This window comes from Arabidopsis lyrata, assembly GCF_000004255.2.
Source record: "Arabidopsis lyrata subsp. lyrata unplaced genomic scaffold ARALYscaffold_4, whole genome shotgun sequence".
In the NCBI taxonomy this organism is placed as follows: domain Eukaryota; kingdom Viridiplantae; phylum Streptophyta; class Magnoliopsida; order Brassicales; family Brassicaceae; genus Arabidopsis; species Arabidopsis lyrata.
This window is the reverse complement of record NW_003302552.1, coordinates 2504108-2522580: the sequence shown is the minus strand read 5'-3', so window position 1 is coordinate 2522580 and position 18473 is coordinate 2504108. Positions and strand designations below refer to the sequence as shown.

The window sequence follows — 18473 nt, the reverse complement described above, 5'->3', positions numbered from 1 at the left end:
TATTATTTCCATTAAAATTTGTTCTTTTACCTTTATAAGTGTTGACTTTGATATTTCATATTTGATTAATAACACTAATGTAAGAAGAAGAGGAAATCTCAACCGTTGATTAAATCAAACGAGACACTAAAAAGATCCAACGGCCATAAATCGTCCAATTGCCATGTTTCTTCCCACTCTCTTCTCCTTCATATAAGAAATTTCACTCTACGAAGAAGACAAAGACGAAATCGAGCTAATCCATGGCGAAAGTTCGGATTTTGATCTTCACCCTTTTCGTCTTCTTCTTCCTTAATGTCAATATCCATGGATTTTACCTTCCCGGCGTCGCTCCTCAAGATTTCCAAATGGTTAGTCACAAAATCACCTCTGTATCTGTATCTGTCTTCTCTCTTGTGTCTTTCACAAATGCAGCTTCTTATTAGAGCTTTGATTCACAATGGGTTTAGATCCGACGCAATTGATCAAGAAATTTTGTTAAAACTGGATCTATGGCTCTGTTTTATGAGATTTGGGTTTAAAGAGAATGTTTCATTAGTATATATGTATTAGACATTGTTTAAACTTGTTGCTGTGTGAATCTAGCTATTGGAGGTATAAAAATTGGAGTAGAAGAATGTATGATTTTGATAATCTATAAAGGTTTAAACTTTGGAGTTATGGTTTTGTTTTTCAGGGTGATGCATTGATGGTGAAAGTTAATAAATTGACATCTACAAAGACTCAACTTCCATATTCCTACTATTCTCTTCCTTATTGTCGTCCTGAACATATTGTTGATAGTGCTGAGAATCTCGGTGAAGTTCTTCGTGGTGATCGAATTGAGAACTCTCCCTTTGTGGTATGTTCTTGTTTCTTCTTGGTTCTTTCTCTATATGTGTGTCTTGTTTATATGGTGGTTGATGAGATATTTATGTCTGTTTGATTCTTTGTTGCAGTTTAAAATGAGGGAGTCGCAGATGTGCGCTGCGGTTTGTCGTGTGAAGCTTGATAAGAAAACCGCCAAGGCGTTAAAGGAGAAGATTGCTGATGAATATCGGGTCAACATGTGAGAAGATTGGTTTTGTGGCTATTGGTTGACTGTGTTTTTTTTCTTCTTCTGGTTTATGTGGAAGATTGATTTCTTATGCAGGATTTTGGACAACCTTCCACTAGTTGTTCCGGTGCAAAGGCCAGATCAGGACAATGTTGTAGTGTATCAGCATGGTTTCCATGTTGGTCTCAAGGGAATCTTTGCTGGTGTAAGAGCTCATTATTACATTTTCTGTATATGTTAATGTTTCAATGGGAGGAGTTCTTATTTATTTCATTTTGCTGTAGAAAAAGGAGGAAAAGTATTTTATCCACAACCACTTGACCTTCACTGTTAGGTATCACAGAGATATACAGACTGATTCTTCAAGAATCGTCGGCTTTGAAGTCAAGCCGTTCAGGTAGCTTTTTTGTGATTCAAGGACCTTGACCTGTATTGTGTAGACTAACATATACTGGTTTTATTTCAATGCAGTGTCAAGCATGAATATGAAGGTCAATGGAATGAAAAGGCTCGGTTAACGACATGTGATCCACATACAAAGCGTGCAGTCACTAACTCTGAGTCTCCTCAGGAGGTCGAAGAAGGGAACGAGATTATATTCACATATGATGTTGATTTCCAGGAGAGTGAGGTGAAATGGGCGTCTAGGTGGGACACTTACCTTTTGATGGCTGATGATCAGATTCATTGGTTCTCAATCGTTAATTCCATGATGATTGTTCTTTTTCTCTCTGGTATGGTTGCAATGATCATGCTAAGAACACTCTACCGAGATATTTCCAACTACAATCAGTTAGAGACTCATGAAGAGGCCCTCGAAGAGACGGGTTGGAAATTGGTACACGGAGATGTTTTCAGATCGCCAACAAACCCGGAGTTGCTCTGTGTCTACGCAGGCACTGGAGTTCAATGCTTTGGAATGATTCTTGTCACCATGATCTTCGCGTGTCTTGGCTTTTTATCTCCTTCAAACCGTGGTGGTCTTATGACGGCTATGCTTTTGCTTTGGGTATTCATGGGACTATTGGCAGGATACGTGTCTTCACGCCTCTACAAATCTTTACGAGGAACCGAATGGAAGAAAATCGCTCTGAAAACCGCATTCATGTTTCCCGCTACCATCTTTGTCGCCTTCTTTGTTCTGAATGCCATAATCTGGGGACAAAAATCATCTGGGGCTGTTCCATTTGGTACAATGTTTGCTTTGGTTGTCCTCTGGTTTGGTATCTCTGTTCCACTTGTCTTCATCGGTGGCTACATTGGTTTCAGAAAACTTGCACCAGAAGATCCAGTGAAAACCAACAAGATTCCGAGGCAGATCCCAATACAGGCCTGGTACATGAACCCAATCTTCTCCATTTTGATTGGAGGCATTCTCCCATTCGGCGCAGTCTTCATCGAGCTCTTCTTCATACTCACCTCGATATGGCTACACCAATTCTACTACATATTCGGGTTTCTCTTCATTGTCTTCATCATATTGATCATAACTTGCGCAGAGATCACAGTCGTCCTCTGTTATTTTCAGCTCTGTAGTGAAGACTATCAATGGTGGTGGAGATCTTACTTAACATCAGGCTCTTCAGCGGTTTACCTCTTTCTTTACGCAGTCTTTTACTTCTACACCAAACTCGAGATCACAAAGCTCGTCTCTGCAGTGCTCTATTTTGGGTACATGCTCATAGTTTCATACGTTTTCTTCGTCTTTACTGGTGCAATTGGTTTCTACGCATGCTTTTGGTTCACCAGGCTTATCTACTCTTCAGTTAAAATTGATTGATCTTTAATCACCTTCTTAGTAAGCTGTATCTTAAATCTTGTTCTTCCGAAAAATTTCGTTTCGTTCTTTTTTGTTTCCTCCTTTTAAATTTTGTGATGATTTTGAGATATGTAGACATAAACTCCATTTTATTGTAAACATACATAGATCTCAAGAGTACAACAACTCTCTCATAAGAACAGCAACTTTTATGAGTCTCAGTTTTATTTCGGCTTACGGTGCAATGCTAGAGCAGTTTTTCCTCCTTCACCGCAAAGCTTTCCAAAGAGATGGAGGAGAAGCTTAGCTTGATCCGGCTGTTTTATGAGCCAGGTGTCGGAATGGATGCTGGTTATGTCATACCTTCACAGGATGTCTTACTTACATTTATGTGAGGGTATTATAACACATTGGGATAGTATTAATGTTTGTAGAATAGTCAAAAAGATAATCGACAAGGTCAAGTCAATAGAGTGTGATGGATAAAATCATGAGGTGGGAGTAATGAGTTAATGGCACAGTTGACGACAGGATGAGTGGAAGACCCACGAGTTGACGCAAAGTCAAGAGCTCAACAATTGATTTTATTTTTGGGTCTTTTTAAAGAGATTTCAGAAGCCATAATTATAACCTATCACAAACTTAAGAAAAAAAAAAAAAAGTAATGGTAATACCAAGCCAGTCTTATTCATTTTCTGGTATTGTTGTTACCTTGTATTTCTTCTTCTTGTTTTCCTTTGTTCTACACATTCTTGCTTCTCCTACGCTCAACCGTTGCCGCCATGATCAGAGGGATGCTCTTTTGGAGTTCAAACACGAGTTTCGGGGAACAATGAACTCCGAGATATTTAATCATATGAGTATATGGAACAAGAGCACTGATTGCTGTTCTTGGGAGGCTGTCACGTGCGATGCTAAATATGGCCAGGTGATTTCACTTTACCTTCATGACGACCCTCTCAACAACACTTTGAAACCAAATAGTGGTCTTTTCAAACTCCGATATCTTCAAAACCTATCCCTTTTAAATTGCAAGCTTTATGGAGAGATTCCTTCTTCATTTGGGAATCTTTCCCATCTCACGACGCTTGACCTTTCAAATAATGAATTAGTTGGTCAAGTTCCAGCTTCAATTGGAAACTTAACCCAACTAAGGTACCTGGTCCTTGCCCATAACAACTTAAGTGGAAAAATTTCTGTTTCATTTGCCAACTTAACGAAGTTGATCCAACTCGATCTCAGTTATAACTACTTTGAACCCGAGTTTATACCCGACATGAGCCGATTCCACAACTTGGAGTATTTTGATGTGAGCCTAAACTTATTTTTCGGGCCTTTTCCTTCGTTACAAATGGTTTATTTGTGGAGAAATAACTTCACGGGACCTATAAATTTTGGGAATACATCGTCATCGTCTAATCTTAGTGGTCTAGACCTTTCTGGTAACAAATTCGATGGTCCAATACCGGAATCCATATCTAAATTTCTCAAACTCGAAAGTCTAGATATTAGTAACAACTCGTTTTCCGGGCGTTTCCCAACATCCTTGTTCAAGATCCCTTCGTTACAATGGGACCTATAGATTTTGGGAATACATCGTCATCGTCTAATCTTAGTGGTCTCAGCCTTGCCGATAACAAATTTGTTGGCCAAATCCCAGAATTCATATCAAAATTTCTCAATCTGGGAGAGTTAGATCTTCCCAACAATAAGTTGGAAGGAAAAGTACCAGGTTGCTTATTGAGATTGAGAATGCTGAAACTTTCTCACAACTCTTTTAGTGGCTTTGGAAAATCGTCAGAAGTTCTGGATCAACCACAAATGAATGCGTTGCAGCTTGATTCGAATTCATTCCGAGGACCATTTCCCCATTGGATCTGCGAGATTATATCGCTAAAGATCTTAGATTTGTCCAACAATAGCTTCAATGGCTCAATTCCTCCATGTTTAGGGAATATCGCTTATTCTCTTCAAGTGCTTAATCTGGGAAACAACAATTTCAGTGGGATTCTTCCAGATGTGTTTCTCAATGCTGCCAATTTAAACGCACTTGATGTTAGCCGCAACCGGTTGGAAGGAAAACTCCCAAAAACCTTGATCAATTGTACGTACATGGAATTTTTGAATGTGGAAGGAAACCAATTCAAGGACAAGTTTCCATCTTGGTTGGGTTCTATGCCATTTTTAAATGTCCTCATCCTCCGATCCAACCAATTCTATGGGCCAATTTATCAAGACCAAGTCTACATTTGGTTTCAATACTTAGAAGTTATTGATGTCTCACATAATGACTTCACTGGAACTTTCCCAGCTTTCGATTTTTCCAGCTGGCATCAAATGACTACATTAAACCCAGAAAATGATGGTGCTATATATATATGGGATATTCCATCTTCTTGAATGATCACAATTTCCAGAATACTTTCAGTCCTTACATTAGTTCAATGGAAATAGTGCACAAAGGTGTAGATACAGAGTTCGAGAAGATCCGAACAGACTTCACAGCCATTGACTTTTCACGAAACAGGTTTTATGGAAAGATCCCTGAATCCATTGGCTTGTTGAAGGGGTTACGTTTTCTCAACTTGTCGAATAATGCTTTCACAAGCAATATACCTCGATCATTGGCAAATATGACGAATCTTGAGACATTAGATTTATCCCGGAATCAGCTGTCAGGTCAGATTCCCCGATATCTTGAAGGTCCAATACCACGCGGCGCACAGTTTCAAAGCCAAAATTGTTCTTCATTCATGGATAACCCCAAGCTTTATGGTCTTGATGATATTTGCAGAATAACTCATGTCCCAAATCCTAGGCTGTGGATGTCGGAATCACACACTCAAGTATTTGTTTGTTTTGTGAGAACGAATATTCTTGAATATAGAAATTGATACGACAAAGCTATGAATTGAGAAAAAGGCTATAGTATTATTCTTAGAAAGAATTGCGTGTCTGTTACATGACCTCTGCCCCTTCTATTTATACTAGCAATCGACATTTAATTAATAATGGAATACAATTATTTTCTCTTAAATGTGTCCGTTTCAATCTTCGAGTTTAATGCTCAAACGTTCGAATTTAAACTAATTCCGATCTTCACGGGCCTCGCCCAATTAATCTCGAGATGAACCACCCGCGACTTCAACTCCGTCCTCATCCCGAGATGTAGCCACTTCGGTCTTCCTTCGTGGCATATGCACTTCGACCATACCTTTGGCTTGTGGGTCTAATGGGCCTTACCCCTCGTGGGCTTTCCTCCTGCCTACGTGGCAATCTTTGGTTGGTCCCAAACTATCCGTGCGGGATCCGACACTAACAATTAGCCCCCCAAGTCTTTCGAAGTGCCATTCCAATTCGGAAGACTTTTTATGCTTTGATGACCAAAGATTGCGCTTGAGAATCCTCTGATTTTCCCGCCAAGATCTCATCAGTCCTTTAATCTCGGTGCTATCCATATTTACCCGTGTGACATCTGTCACCATCATGACCGTATCTTAATTATTTACTATTAAAGCGGGAAAACTTTTCTACTTCCCCCACGACTCCCAAGGCGGTTCCATCATTACCACTTAGCTTGCGTGAGGTAATATTACTTTTACTCTTTTCTTTTTTGGTTAGAAACTTTCTCTGCTTTCTTCGTCAAGCTTTCTCTTTCCCGAAACTTGAATTTATCATTCCTCCCAATGACTTCCGATTCCGATAGACCTGAATCTCCGTCCTTCGACGAGAGGCGTTCTAGTAATGATGAATGCACTCGCCCTAACGACATCGCTGGGCCGCACTACAGATCCACCTGTACTCTTCAATCCCTTGAGCGATTGAAGGAGCTTTGCCGGATTCCACCGGGAATTATGGCGGAGGCACAAATATCCGATCCCACGGAGTCCCCAGAAAATCATCGCGACGGCTACTTCTGTGTATACGAGATCTATTTCAATGGTTGTGGATTAACCTTTCCCCTTCCCGAAGCCTTGGTTCGATATCTAGCGGTTCTTGAAATCGCTCTTCCTCAATTAACCCCCAATCTTCTTCGAACCATTCTCGGAATTATAACAGTTGCGGCGGAGGCCGGATATATTATCGGAGTCGCCGAGCTGAACGAACTTCTAAGCGTGAGAAGTTCGTCGAAGAAAACGGGGTATTTCTCAGCGTACCCAAACGCCAACAGAAACATCATCTCACACCTTCCGAACAAGGATGAAAATTGGCACCATCCTTGGTTTCTGATTAAGAAAACTCCCGCCTCAATCGGAAATCTTTCAGATTTACTTCCATCGAAGTGGTCTGCAAAGCCTGGTAGAAATTAGGTCGCATATGTCTTTCCTAGTTGTTTCATTATTTTTCACTGATTAAACTCGTTGTTTCACTTCGCAGCTTTCGTCGCTCTGACTCTCCCGTCTGAAGAATTCATTGGATTCTTCAAGACAATTCTCGAAGGGGAAACCCTTTGGAATTCTTTCACTCTCGAGCGATTCATAGAAGCCAATCACAAACTCAGGATGAGTCCCCCATGTCAACTTCACCATCTTCCGCCTCCCCCCTCAACTCAGGGGTTGTCATCTCGGGCCCTTGCAGCCAAGCGCAAAGCGCTCTCCAAACCGATAACTGAGGCTTGTGATGAAAAAAAGGAGTTCCTTGCGGCCGCTATCGAAAAGAAAGACTACAGTAGGACCTTACTGGTTGATGATAATAGCGCCGAAGGAAACAGATCCGTTGCTGCCTATAGGTTGACACCTCTGATAATAGGCTTTTAAGATCAATTAATCCTAAAGCACTACCATGTCGTTGTAGTACTATAGGGTGTCAATCCAATCTAGTGTGATGTAAACAGATGAGATATGATCAGAATTTGCTAAGTCAAGCCAAACAGAGAGTTTTGGTTTTCTAACAGTCCTAATGCGAAATAACAGAAATAAAATGAAACTGGAATGCAAACTAGCAATAGCAGACAGTAGAATAACAAAGCAGGTAAGATAACAGGCAATCAAATGGATAAGAGATTCCTAAGGACAGTGTAATCGAATAGCGTGGTCTCCTTAATCTATTTAGACGGTTGACAAAACTTCACAGAAGCTATCCCTTGACAACAAGTTCAAAAGCAAATCAATTCACCACCTTGATAGAAATTCTCAAGCATAGCTAGACACAGACCTAATCACCATTAGCGATCTCTAACTAAGCAGGCAATATCAAATCAACTTGTTAAAGCCAATACCCGCTCTAAACGGCCAATACCTTGGGATAGAGACGAGTATCTCTGGAATTAGTGGATCGGACATTCCATTAAACACCTTTTGGGTGCGGGAATGTCTGGATTCATATTGCAGTTGATCAGAAAGGAACAAGCAATAAGTGCAACTAATCCAGAAGGGATTCAAACAATCTAAACTCAACCATCTAAATCGACTAAGACAACCACGACTACTCTATCCCATCCTCAGAAATACAATTCACTACTCAGACATAACCAAAAACAATAGCAATGAAACGATTGAAAACATGATAACAGGAAATGATAAAGACTGAAATGAAAACTGAATTATAAAATACTTGAAAGCGAATACAAAGTCGCAGGAAGAACACACTGCGGCTACGAAAACAAGTCTAGGTAAAAACTGAAAATAAAGACTCGATGCCCTAGGGAAAACCCTTAGAGGCTGCTTATATAAGCGAAAAAAAGTTAAATAAGGAAAGTTCGAGATAGTGGTCTTCACATCGAGACTCTGCGATCGAGCATCTGATGGGCTGAAATGGGCCTCCATGTGATCGAGTGAAACTGATCAAACTGGGCTTCAGGAACTCCGTCTTGCGATCGAGTGGTCTGTAGTGAAGACGAGATGGAATGGTCCAGCGAACCTGCGATCGAGTGGTACGATCGAGTAGATGACGTGAGGTGGTGATCGAGTGGTTTCTTCAGCTTCTCTTCTCTTTCGTATGCTCAGCTTGTTTGGTTGAGTGAAGAATGAGTAGATGGGCTTCTGATGACAAGGTGGTGATCGAGTGGTGTAGAGTGGGTGATCTCTCCGGGCTTGCGATCGAGTGAAACTAAGCTGCTGGCTTCTCCGGGGTTGTGATCGAGTGGTTTTGGCCTTCATGACAGTTTCTGGGGTTGCGATCGAGTGCTTTGCTCTGTCAGGGCTCCGAGGTTGCGATCGAGTGCTTTGGCTGAAGGAGTGATTGAGCGTTCTGAATTTGTGTTATGTTTCTCCTCTGTTTGAACTCCAAAAGCATTCAAAGTACCTGAAAACAACCAAATATGCAATGCACATGCAATCCTAATGCAAAAACATCCTAAGTATGCAAAACACACTAAAACGACTACTTATGAGATGAAATGTGATTGAAACAATGACAAAGTGATGAAGAATGAATGCTTAAATCATGCAAATTATAGACATATCAACTCCCCCAAATTTAGTCTTTGCTTGCCCTCAAGCAAACAAGAAAACATAAGCGGGCGGAGAGGTTTGAAGTTGGGGACTCAGAACCAAAACATGTGATGAAGTGATTAAGCTCAATGTCCAAGTTAATAGTTCTAAGATGCGAGGTGAACGACTTCTACTTAAAAATTTTAGCCATGCTCTGTTAAGATCCAAACCTACACTCAATTGCATAATGCGTCAAAATCAACCAATCCCTTTAACATTCATTAAGTTCAAAAACATGAATCAAGCTGTGCAACGTTAGTGAACTCGTTTGGCTAAGGACAGGTTATGAGACAAAGATGGTCCCTTTAAGGTGGTTCAGATTTTAATAAAAGGGGACTCTCAATAAGAATAGACTGAGCTTTAGAAGAATGTTAAAGGTAAGTGCCAACCTATGCATACAAGAATAGCACCCCATCTACCCAATGACATAAACTGTGAATAACAAGTAGATGGTCCTATTTCTAAACCCATTGATGATCCTAAGTCTACCCTTTTGCACTAAAGGCATATTTCGATTTTTTTTTCTGGATCAATCTGTCTTTTCTTTTCTTTGGCTCTTGTTCTTAAGGAGAAACTTTCTTATACTCTATGAGTCTAGTCTAGTGAATTGGTTTTTCTTAAACTCTTATGGCTCTTATAATCTTTTCTGTTTTTGTTGCCATCTTTTTTTTTTTTTTAGAGCATAACTTAACAATTCTGTACTTCCCAAACATTCACTAGACCTGAATATGATTTTCAGCTTCCTTCTCCTAAAGACTCTAATCCGTTTTTTTTTTCTTTTCACACTCAATCTCAATCCCCAAATAAGTTCCCACCTAGTCCTACCAAGTCCGAAAACGCGGATTGGAACTACATGAAATACTACTCTTGTCGGCTCAAACCTAACACGTTCTACCAAGCTCAATCCTGAAATAGGCCTCACATGCTCTCACAAATAACATGGCTTGAAAGAAGGGTTGGTTAAGGGTGGGGAAACTACTCCAATAACAGAAGCAGCTACTTGGATTAACAAGAGTGGTGAATAAGAGAAAGAAAATCCAAGTATGTATTCTATCCACGAGTTCAAAACCGATGCAAACATGATAATTATAAGTCAGATTCAAGTTCAAATTGACAGGGAAAGGTTTCATGACATGAGATCGAGTGGTTTCTATAGAACATGGTGCGGTTTTACTTCAAAGTCATTCAAATGCATAAGACAACTAGTAACGAGGGCATTGAGTTTATTCAGTAAATCAACATGCTTACAAGGTTATTTCCTCATTATCCCCTATGCATATGCAACAATCCTAAATGAAACACTCTAGACTCGATCCTAAATGCAATGCAACTATATGAACACTCTGTTTTTGTGGAATACATTTTCAGAAATTTTCAAATTTTTTTGTTTTTTTTTCTATGTTTTAGATGATATGCAGACTCAAATGATATTCACAAAAAACAAGTCAAATACATCATGAACCCTCCCCCAAACTTAAATTATACAGTCCCTTGTGTAATGAAAATTTGTGAAAGAATTCAAGATAAACACAGGAAAAAACAACAAAAGCGGTATTTACAATTGTGTTTTGGTGTGTTACCTCAGGAAAATTGCCTGGAGATGTAGTCATCCATCTCCGCTTGAGTGTAATATGTGGGCATGACAGGTCCTAGCTGCGCTTCCACCATCTCTTCATCATTGTGCTCAATTGCAACCCCAGCAGGTTGTTGAGCTCGGCGATCATGCGATCTCCTTCTTGACATTACTCGCCCTTTGCTTGATGAACGGACTATCTTCGCATTCTTCCTCCTCTTGTGTTCTCTGATCTCGTGAGACGAGTGCCTTGCGGGTTCTTGCGGAGCAGCGCGTTCTCTCTGTTGATAGGCGGATTGCCTCGACTGGGCTATGTCATGGCGTCTGGATGGCATGTCTTCGGGCGGGTTGTCTCTTGCGACGGCAGTAGTCGATGATGTGCAGCTGAGGGCCTTGATACACTTTTTGATGATCTTTTCCTGAAACTTGCACCATTTCTGAACTAGACTGAGATTCCGGTGTGATTCAGCGAGACTCTTACTTTCTCGTGAAGGAGGCTTGTGTTCTTCGAAGTGAAACCTGCTTGTGTCATAGTTCTCCCAGCTAATCTCTTCATTGTCGCTCTGTTCTTCTACTTCTTCAGCAACATTTCTGGATGAAGAGCCTCCAATCACACCATGGAGGGTTTCGATGGGTGGCGAGAAGTCAATGTTGTCTCTCACCGTGATGGTCGTCATTTCGCGGAACGGAATGAGGAATTGTGCATCTCCTACCGCCGGATGGTCAAACTTGTAGGCGTATCTCTCATCGTGCATTTGGTGCTCGATCACATGGGTAAGCTTTAGATGGGCAATGTCCATCCACCTTGGTTCAGTTGGAGCCGATGTCAGAGGGACTTCACAAAATTGGAGAATTGGTGTCACCACCCCTCCAACGCAAAGAGCTCCTTTTACTCTCTTCTTGCTATTGGATAAAGCCCACCCTCTGTAGCTACATAGGTGGTTAAAAAGATACATGGACAGAGGTGTGTCGCTTGTATCGCTTCTCATCGTCACGCCGTTCTTTGTGTAACGGAGTAAACACTTCAACGCCAAGTCTAGCGTCTCCATGTTTGGGTTAGTTAAGGTAGCAGATATACTTCTAGCATAAAGGACATTGGCCAGGGCACGTTGGAAGTAGCGGATAGCCGGGTTACAGATAGAATTTCTCTTAGACCTGGCGGAACTGAAAGTGGTGTCATCTCCGATTGTGTTCCACAACGCCTTAATCCATCTCGTAGGAACTTTGGTTTCGTTCCCGTGCCACTAGGAAACTCGAACATGTCTTCCAACATTTTGATGGTCATGACGTAGTTGCAACCGTTAATGGTGAAACTCAAGTATCCCAATCCTTCTTTTCTCAATTCTGCAGCTGACAGCCCTTCAAACAACTCCACTTGAACCGTCGAAAGGAATTTAATGGTCTCTTCCTCATAAGCAGGGTAAGGGCGAGACATTAGTGTTGCCATGTGACATTACTTCAAGAGGGAAAGTCACTTCAAGAGGGAAAGTCACTTCAAGAGGGAAAGTCACTTCAGGATGGTCAGAAGAAAAAGACTGTCCACCAGAAGAGGAAGGAGCTTACTTTGAGAAAAGGGGAATTGAGTACTCAGCTGTACAACTATCAAGGGGGAATGCTGAGTACGACGATGAGATCAGTGAAGAAGAGGACGTTTCAAGTTCTCTCTGTCACATATTTTCAGCCTTATAAGTGTGAGGAGTCAAGCTAGAGACTCTAAACAAGCTCACTTGGGAGGAAGTCCCATGATTATCCTTGTATATACTTTTTTTTTTTTTTTATGTGTTTTGGTTGTGTCTTTGGTTCTCAGGGAATAAGTAGCATCTGGAGTAATAAACAAGTGTGCGATCGAGTGTTGAAATAAAAATTGTTTCAATTTTTACTAAACCACTCGATCGCAACATAGGAATGGAGTGCTTGGGCATGCAAACTAGCGGTTTTGGATCACATCCCTTTCAACAATGTTTTTAAACCACTCGATCGCAACACACACTTGGTGAGATCTAGTGGTCATTTATTTGGCTAACCCATTTCACTCGATCGCAAAGGTAGGTGAAAGTGTCCGACGAGAACTTCAATGACAACCCATGCATCCATGAAGTCCACTGGACTTAAATCTCTACCTACACTCCAAAAAAAGGCCCAAGTTGCGTCCCCCTGTAGCCCATGACACACAAGTGAAGGATTAACGGCCCATACTCAATCACAAGGCGCGTAGGTTAAAGCAGACCCATCCTGCCGACATCATAAAGGGTCATTCCATCCCATCCGTCCATTTAAAGGCAACACACCTCCTCCACACATTCAAATCGCCAAAGGGAGATAAGTATCTCTACTCTTCACTTTTCTGCATCACTTGCGATTTTAAAACATCTCTCTAGTTTATCTCTCTACTTCATCACCAAAAACGCTCTCAAATCTTACTTCGCTTCAAGTGTTATTCTTTAGAACAGAGCGTTAAAATCGCTAGATCGTAACTCGAGTAGCCTAGACCATCAAAGCACTCGATCACATCTCCATCAGAAGTCACTCGACCACGCGTTCAGACCCGTCACTCACATAACCACTCGATCGCAGCAGCCTGACAACAAGAAGTCACTTCTCTCATTCCCTTTGTTTGTCTCTCACTAACCTACTAAGCTTTAGTTGTGAGTTTCAAATCAATTTCAGCTTCAAGATGAGTGCACACAACTACCAATCATCCATGAATGTTGACTTCAATGCTGAAGAAGCTGAATCTTGGTCAAGTAGACCAGAAAGGGAAGCAGAAGAGTATCAGCGATTCGCTGAGGAAACAGAACAAGCTATTGCTGAAGACCGAAGACTAAGAGAAATCGCAAGAGGGAAGCGACCAATGACGGAGCGGTATGAACTCGTCGATGAAGACATGGAGGGTGATGCAGAGTACGCTCTAGAACCAGTCCGCAAGACCACCAAGTCGCAGATAAAAGAGGATAATCTCACTCCTTAGGATTACTACAACCTCTTCAAGGGAAACCCTTTCTAGGGAACAAGGTATCCCCATCCGGAGACCATGGCGGATCTTGGAATTCTGGAGGACGTTGAGCTGCTGTTCGAGAATTGTCACATGGCAACACTAATGTCTCGCCCTTACCCTTCTTATGAGGAAGAGACCATTCAATTCCTTTCGACGGTTCAAGTGGAGTTGTTTGAAGGGCTGTCAGCTGCAGAATTGAGAAAAGAAGGATTGGGATACTTGAGTTTCACCATTAACGGCCGCAACTACGTCATGACCATCAAAATGTTGGAAGACATGTTCGAGTTTCCTAGTGGCACGGAAACGAAACCAAAGTTCCTACGAGATGAGATTAAGGCGTTGTGGAACACAATCGGAGATGACACCACTTTCAGTTCCGCCAGGTCTAAGAGAAATTCTATATGTAACCCGGCTATCCGCTACTTCCAACGTGCCCTGGCCAATGTCCTTTATGCTAGAAGTATATCCGCTACCTTAACCAACCCAGACATGGAGACGCTGGACTTGGCGTTGAAGAGTTTACTCCGTTACACCAAGAACGGCGTGACGATGAGAAGCGATACAAGCGACACACCTCCATCCATGTATCTTTTCAACCACCTATGTAGCTACAGAGGGTGGGCTTTATCCAATAGCAAGAAGAGAGTAAAAGGAGCTCTTTGCGTTGGAGGGGTGGTGACACCAATTCTCTAATTTTGTGAAGTCCCTCTGACATCGGCTCCAACTGAACCAAGGTGGATGGACATTGCCCATCTAAAGCTTACCCATGTGATCGAGCACCAAATGCACGATGAGAGATACGCCTACAAGTTTGACGATGCACAATTCCTCATTCCGTTCCGCGAAATGACGACCATCACGGTGAGAGACAACATTGACTTCTCGCCACCCATCGAAACCCTCCATGCTGTGATTGGAGGCTCTTCATCCAGAAATGTTGCTGAAGAAGTAGAAGAACAGAGCGACAATGAAGAGATTAGCTGGGAGAACTATGACACAAGCAGGTTTCACTTCGAAGAACACAAGCCTCCTTCACGAGAAAGTAAGAGTCTCGCTGAATCACACCGGAATCTCAGTCTAGTTCAGAAATGGTGCAAGTTTCAGGAAAAGATCATCAAAAAGTGTATCAAGGCCCTCAGCTGCACATCATCGACTACTGCCGTCGCAAGAGACAACCCGCCCGAAGACATGCCATCCAGACGCCATGACATAGCCCAGTCGAGGCAATCCGCCTATCAACAGAGAAAACGCGCTGCTCCGCAAGAACCTGCAAGGCACTCGTCTCACGAGATCAGAGAACACAAGAGGAGGAAGAATGCGAAGATAGTCCGTTCATCAAGCAAAGGGCGAGTAATGTCAAGAAGGAGATCGCATGATCGCCGAGCTCAACAACCTGCTGGGGTTGCAATTGAGCACAATGATGAAGAGATGGTGGAAGCGCAGCTAGGACCTGTCATGCCCACAGATTACACTCAAGCGGAGATGGATGACTACATCTCCAGGCAATTTTCCTGAGGTAACAAACCAAAACACAATTGTAAATACCGCTTTTGTTTTTTTTTTTCCTGTGTTTATCTTGAATTCTTTCACAAATTTTCATTACACAAGGGACTGTGTAATTTAAGTTTGGGGGAGGGTTCAAGACGTATTTGACTTGTTTTTTTGTGAATATCATTTGAGTCTGCATATCATCTAAAACATATGAAAAAAAAACAAAAAAATTTGAAAATTTCTGAAAATATATTCCACAAAAACAGAGTGTTCATGTAGTTGCATTGCATTTAGGATCGAGTCTAGAGTGTTTCATTTAGGATTGTTGCATATGCATAGGGGATAATGAGGAAATAACCTTGTAAGCATGTTGATTTACTGAATAAACTCAATGCCCTCTTTACTAGTTGTCTGATGCATTTGAATGACTTTGAAGTAAAACCGCACCATGTTCTATAGAAACCACTCGATCGCATGTCATGAAACCTTTCCCTGTCAATTTGAACTTGAATCTGACTTATAATTATCATGTTTGCATCGGTTTTGAACTCGTGGATGGAATACATACTTGGATTTTCTTTCACTTATTCACCACTCTTGTTAATCCAAGTAGCTGCTTCTGTTATTGGAGTAGTTTCCCCACCCTTAACCAACCCTTCTTTCAAGCCATGTTATTTGTGAGAGCATGTGAGGCCTATTTCAGGATTGAGCTTGGTAGAACATGTTAGGTTTGAGCCGACAAGAGTAGTATCTCATGTAGTTCCAATCCACGTTTTCTGACTTGGTAGGACTAGGTGGGAACTTATTTGGGGATCGAGGTTGAGTGTGAAAAGAAAAAAAAAACGGGTTAGAGTCTTTAGGAGAAGGAAGCTGAAAATCATACTCAGGTCTAGTGAATGTTTGGGAAGTACAAAATTGTTAAGTTATGCTCTAAAAAAAAAAAAAGATGGCAACAAAAACAGAAAAGATTATAAGAGCCATAAGAGTTTAAGAAAAACCAATTCACTAGACTAGACTCATAGAGTATAAGAAAGTTTTTCCTTAAGAACAAGAGCCAAAGAAAAGAAAAGACAGATTGATCCAAGAAAAAAATCGAAATATGCCTTTAGTGCAAAAGGGTAGACTTAGGATCATCAATGGGTTTAGAAATAGGACCATCTACTTGTTATTCACAGTTTATGTCATTGGGTAGATGGGGTGCTATTCTTGTATGCATAGGTTGACACTTACCTTTAGCATTCTTCTAAAGCTCAGTCTATTCTTATTGAGAGTCCCCTGTTATTAAAATCTGAACCACCTTAAAGGGACCATCTTTGTCTCATAACCTGTCCTTAGCCAAACGAGTTCACTAACGTTGCACAGCTTGATTCATGTTTTTGAACTTAATGAATGTTAAAGGGATTGGTTGATTTTGACGCATTATGCAATTGAGTGTGAGTTGGATCTTGACAGAGCATGACTAAAGTTTTTAAGTAGAAGTCGTTCACCTCGCATCTTAGAACTATTAACTTGGACGTTGAGCTTAATCACTTCATCACATGTTTTGGTTCTGAGTCCCCAACTTCAAACCTCTCCTCCCGCTTATGTTTTCTTGTTTGCTTGAGGGCAAGCAAAGACTAAGTTTGGGGGAGTTGATATGTCTATAATTTGCATGATTTAAGCATTCATTCTTCATCACTTTGTCATTGTTTCAATCACATTTCATCTCATCAGTGGTCGTTTTAGTGTGTTTTGCATACTTAGGATGTTTTTGCATTAGGATTGCATGTGCATTGCATATTTGGTTGTTTTCAGGTACTTTGGATGCTTTTGGAGTTCAAACAGAGGAGAAACAGATCAAAAATTCAGAACGCTCAATCACGCCTTCAGCCAAAGCACTCGATCGCAACCTCGGAGCCCTGACAGAGCAAAGCACTCGATCGCAACCCTAGAAACTGTCATGAAGGGCAAAACCACTCGATTACAACCCCGGAGCAATTTCAGAAGAAACCACTCGATCACAAGATCGAGCAGAAGCTGTCATGGAGTACATACCAGTCGATCACAACCCCGGAGAAGCCTGCAGCTTAGTTTCACTCGATCGCAAGCCCAAAGAGATCACCCACTCTACACCACTCGATCACCACCTTGTCATCAGAAACCCATCTACTCATTCTTCACTCAACCAAACAAGCTGAGCATACGGAAGAGAAGAGAAGCTGAAGAAACCACTCGATCACCACCTCACGTCATCTACTCGATCGTACCACTCGATCGTAGGGTCGCTGGACCATTCCATCTCGTCTTCACTACAGACCACTCAATCGCAAGACGGAGTTCCCGAAGCCCAGTTTGATCAGTTTCACTCGATCACATGGAGGCCCATTTCAGCCCATCAGATGCTCTATCGCAGAGTCTCGATGTGAAGACCACTATCTCGAACTTTCCTTATTTAACTTTTTTCGCTTATATAAGCAGCCTCTAAGGGTTTTCCCTAGGGCATCGAGTCTTTATTTTCAGTTTTTACCTAGACTTGTTTTCGTAGCCGCAGTGTGTTCTTCCTGCGACTTTGTATTCGCTTTCAAGTATTTTATAATTCCGTTTTCGTTTCAGTCTTTATCATTTCCTGTTATCATGTTTTCAATCGTTTCATTGCTATTGTTTTTTATTATGTCTGAGTAGTGAATTGTATTTCTGAGGATGGGATAGAGTAGTCGTGGTTGTCTTAGTCGATTTAGATGGTTGAGTTTAGATTATTTGAATCCCTTCTGGATTAGTTGTGCTTATTGCTTGTTCCTTTCTGATCAACTGGAATATGAATCCAGACATTCCCACACCCAAAAGGTGTTTGATGGAATGTCTGATCCACTAATTCCAGAGATACTCGTCTCTATCCCAAGGTATTGGCCGTTTAGAACGGGTATTGGCTTTAACAAGTTGATTCGATATTGCCTGCTTAGTTAGAGATCGCTAATGGTGATTAGGCCTGTGTCTAGCTATGCTTGAGAATTTCTATCACGGTGGTGAATTGATTGCTTTTGAACTTGTTGTCAAAGGATAGCTTCTGTGAATTTTTGTCAACCGTCTAAATAGATTAAGGAGACCACGCTATTCGATTACCTTGTCCTTAGGAATCTCTTATCCATTTGATTGCCTGTTATCTTACCTGCTTTGTTATTCTACTGCCTGCTATTGCTAGTTTGCATTCC

General features: G+C 41.4%; 2 protein-coding genes across 2 annotated transcripts; both read left to right on the top strand.

Moving 5' to 3' along the window:
- Positions 1-112: 112 nt before the first annotated feature.
- Positions 113-2975, top strand: LOC9316623 (transmembrane 9 superfamily member 10). Its single transcript, XM_002880510.2, has 6 exons — positions 113-350; positions 677-841; positions 939-1048; positions 1133-1241; positions 1321-1433; positions 1508-2975. The coding sequence occupies exons 1-6, from the start codon at positions 243-245 to the stop codon at positions 2814-2816; spliced, it is 1914 nt and encodes a 637-aa protein (XP_002880556.1). The 5' UTR covers positions 113-242; the 3' UTR covers positions 2817-2975.
- A 108-nt stretch (positions 2976-3083) lies between these two features.
- LOC9316622 (receptor like protein 30) lies at positions 3084-5742 on the top strand. The gene has a single exon (XM_021027024.1). The coding sequence runs from the start codon at positions 3460-3462 to the stop codon at positions 4375-4377; it is 918 nt and encodes a 305-aa protein (XP_020882683.1). The 5' UTR covers positions 3084-3459; the 3' UTR covers positions 4378-5742.
- The last annotated feature ends 12731 nt before the right edge of the window (positions 5743-18473 follow it).

What these genes read in the sequence shown, in the direction of transcription:
- LOC9316622 (XM_021027024.1), top strand. Translation starts at nt 3,460, where the DNA reads ATGGTAATACCAAGCCAGTCTTATTCATTTTCTGGTATTGTTGTTACC.
- LOC9316623 (XM_002880510.2), top strand. Translation starts at nt 243, where the DNA reads ATGGCGAAAGTTCGGATTTTGATCTTCACCCTTTTCGTCTTCTTCTTC. An exon ending in TTGAGAACTCTCCCTTTGTG is followed by an intron (nt 842 to 938) that starts GTATGTTCTTGT and finishes TCTTTGTTGCAG; the next exon opens with TTTAAAATGAGGGAGTCGCA. An exon ending in GATGAATATCGGGTCAACAT is followed by an intron (nt 1,049 to 1,132) that starts GTGAGAAGATTG and finishes TTTCTTATGCAG; the next exon opens with GATTTTGGACAACCTTCCAC.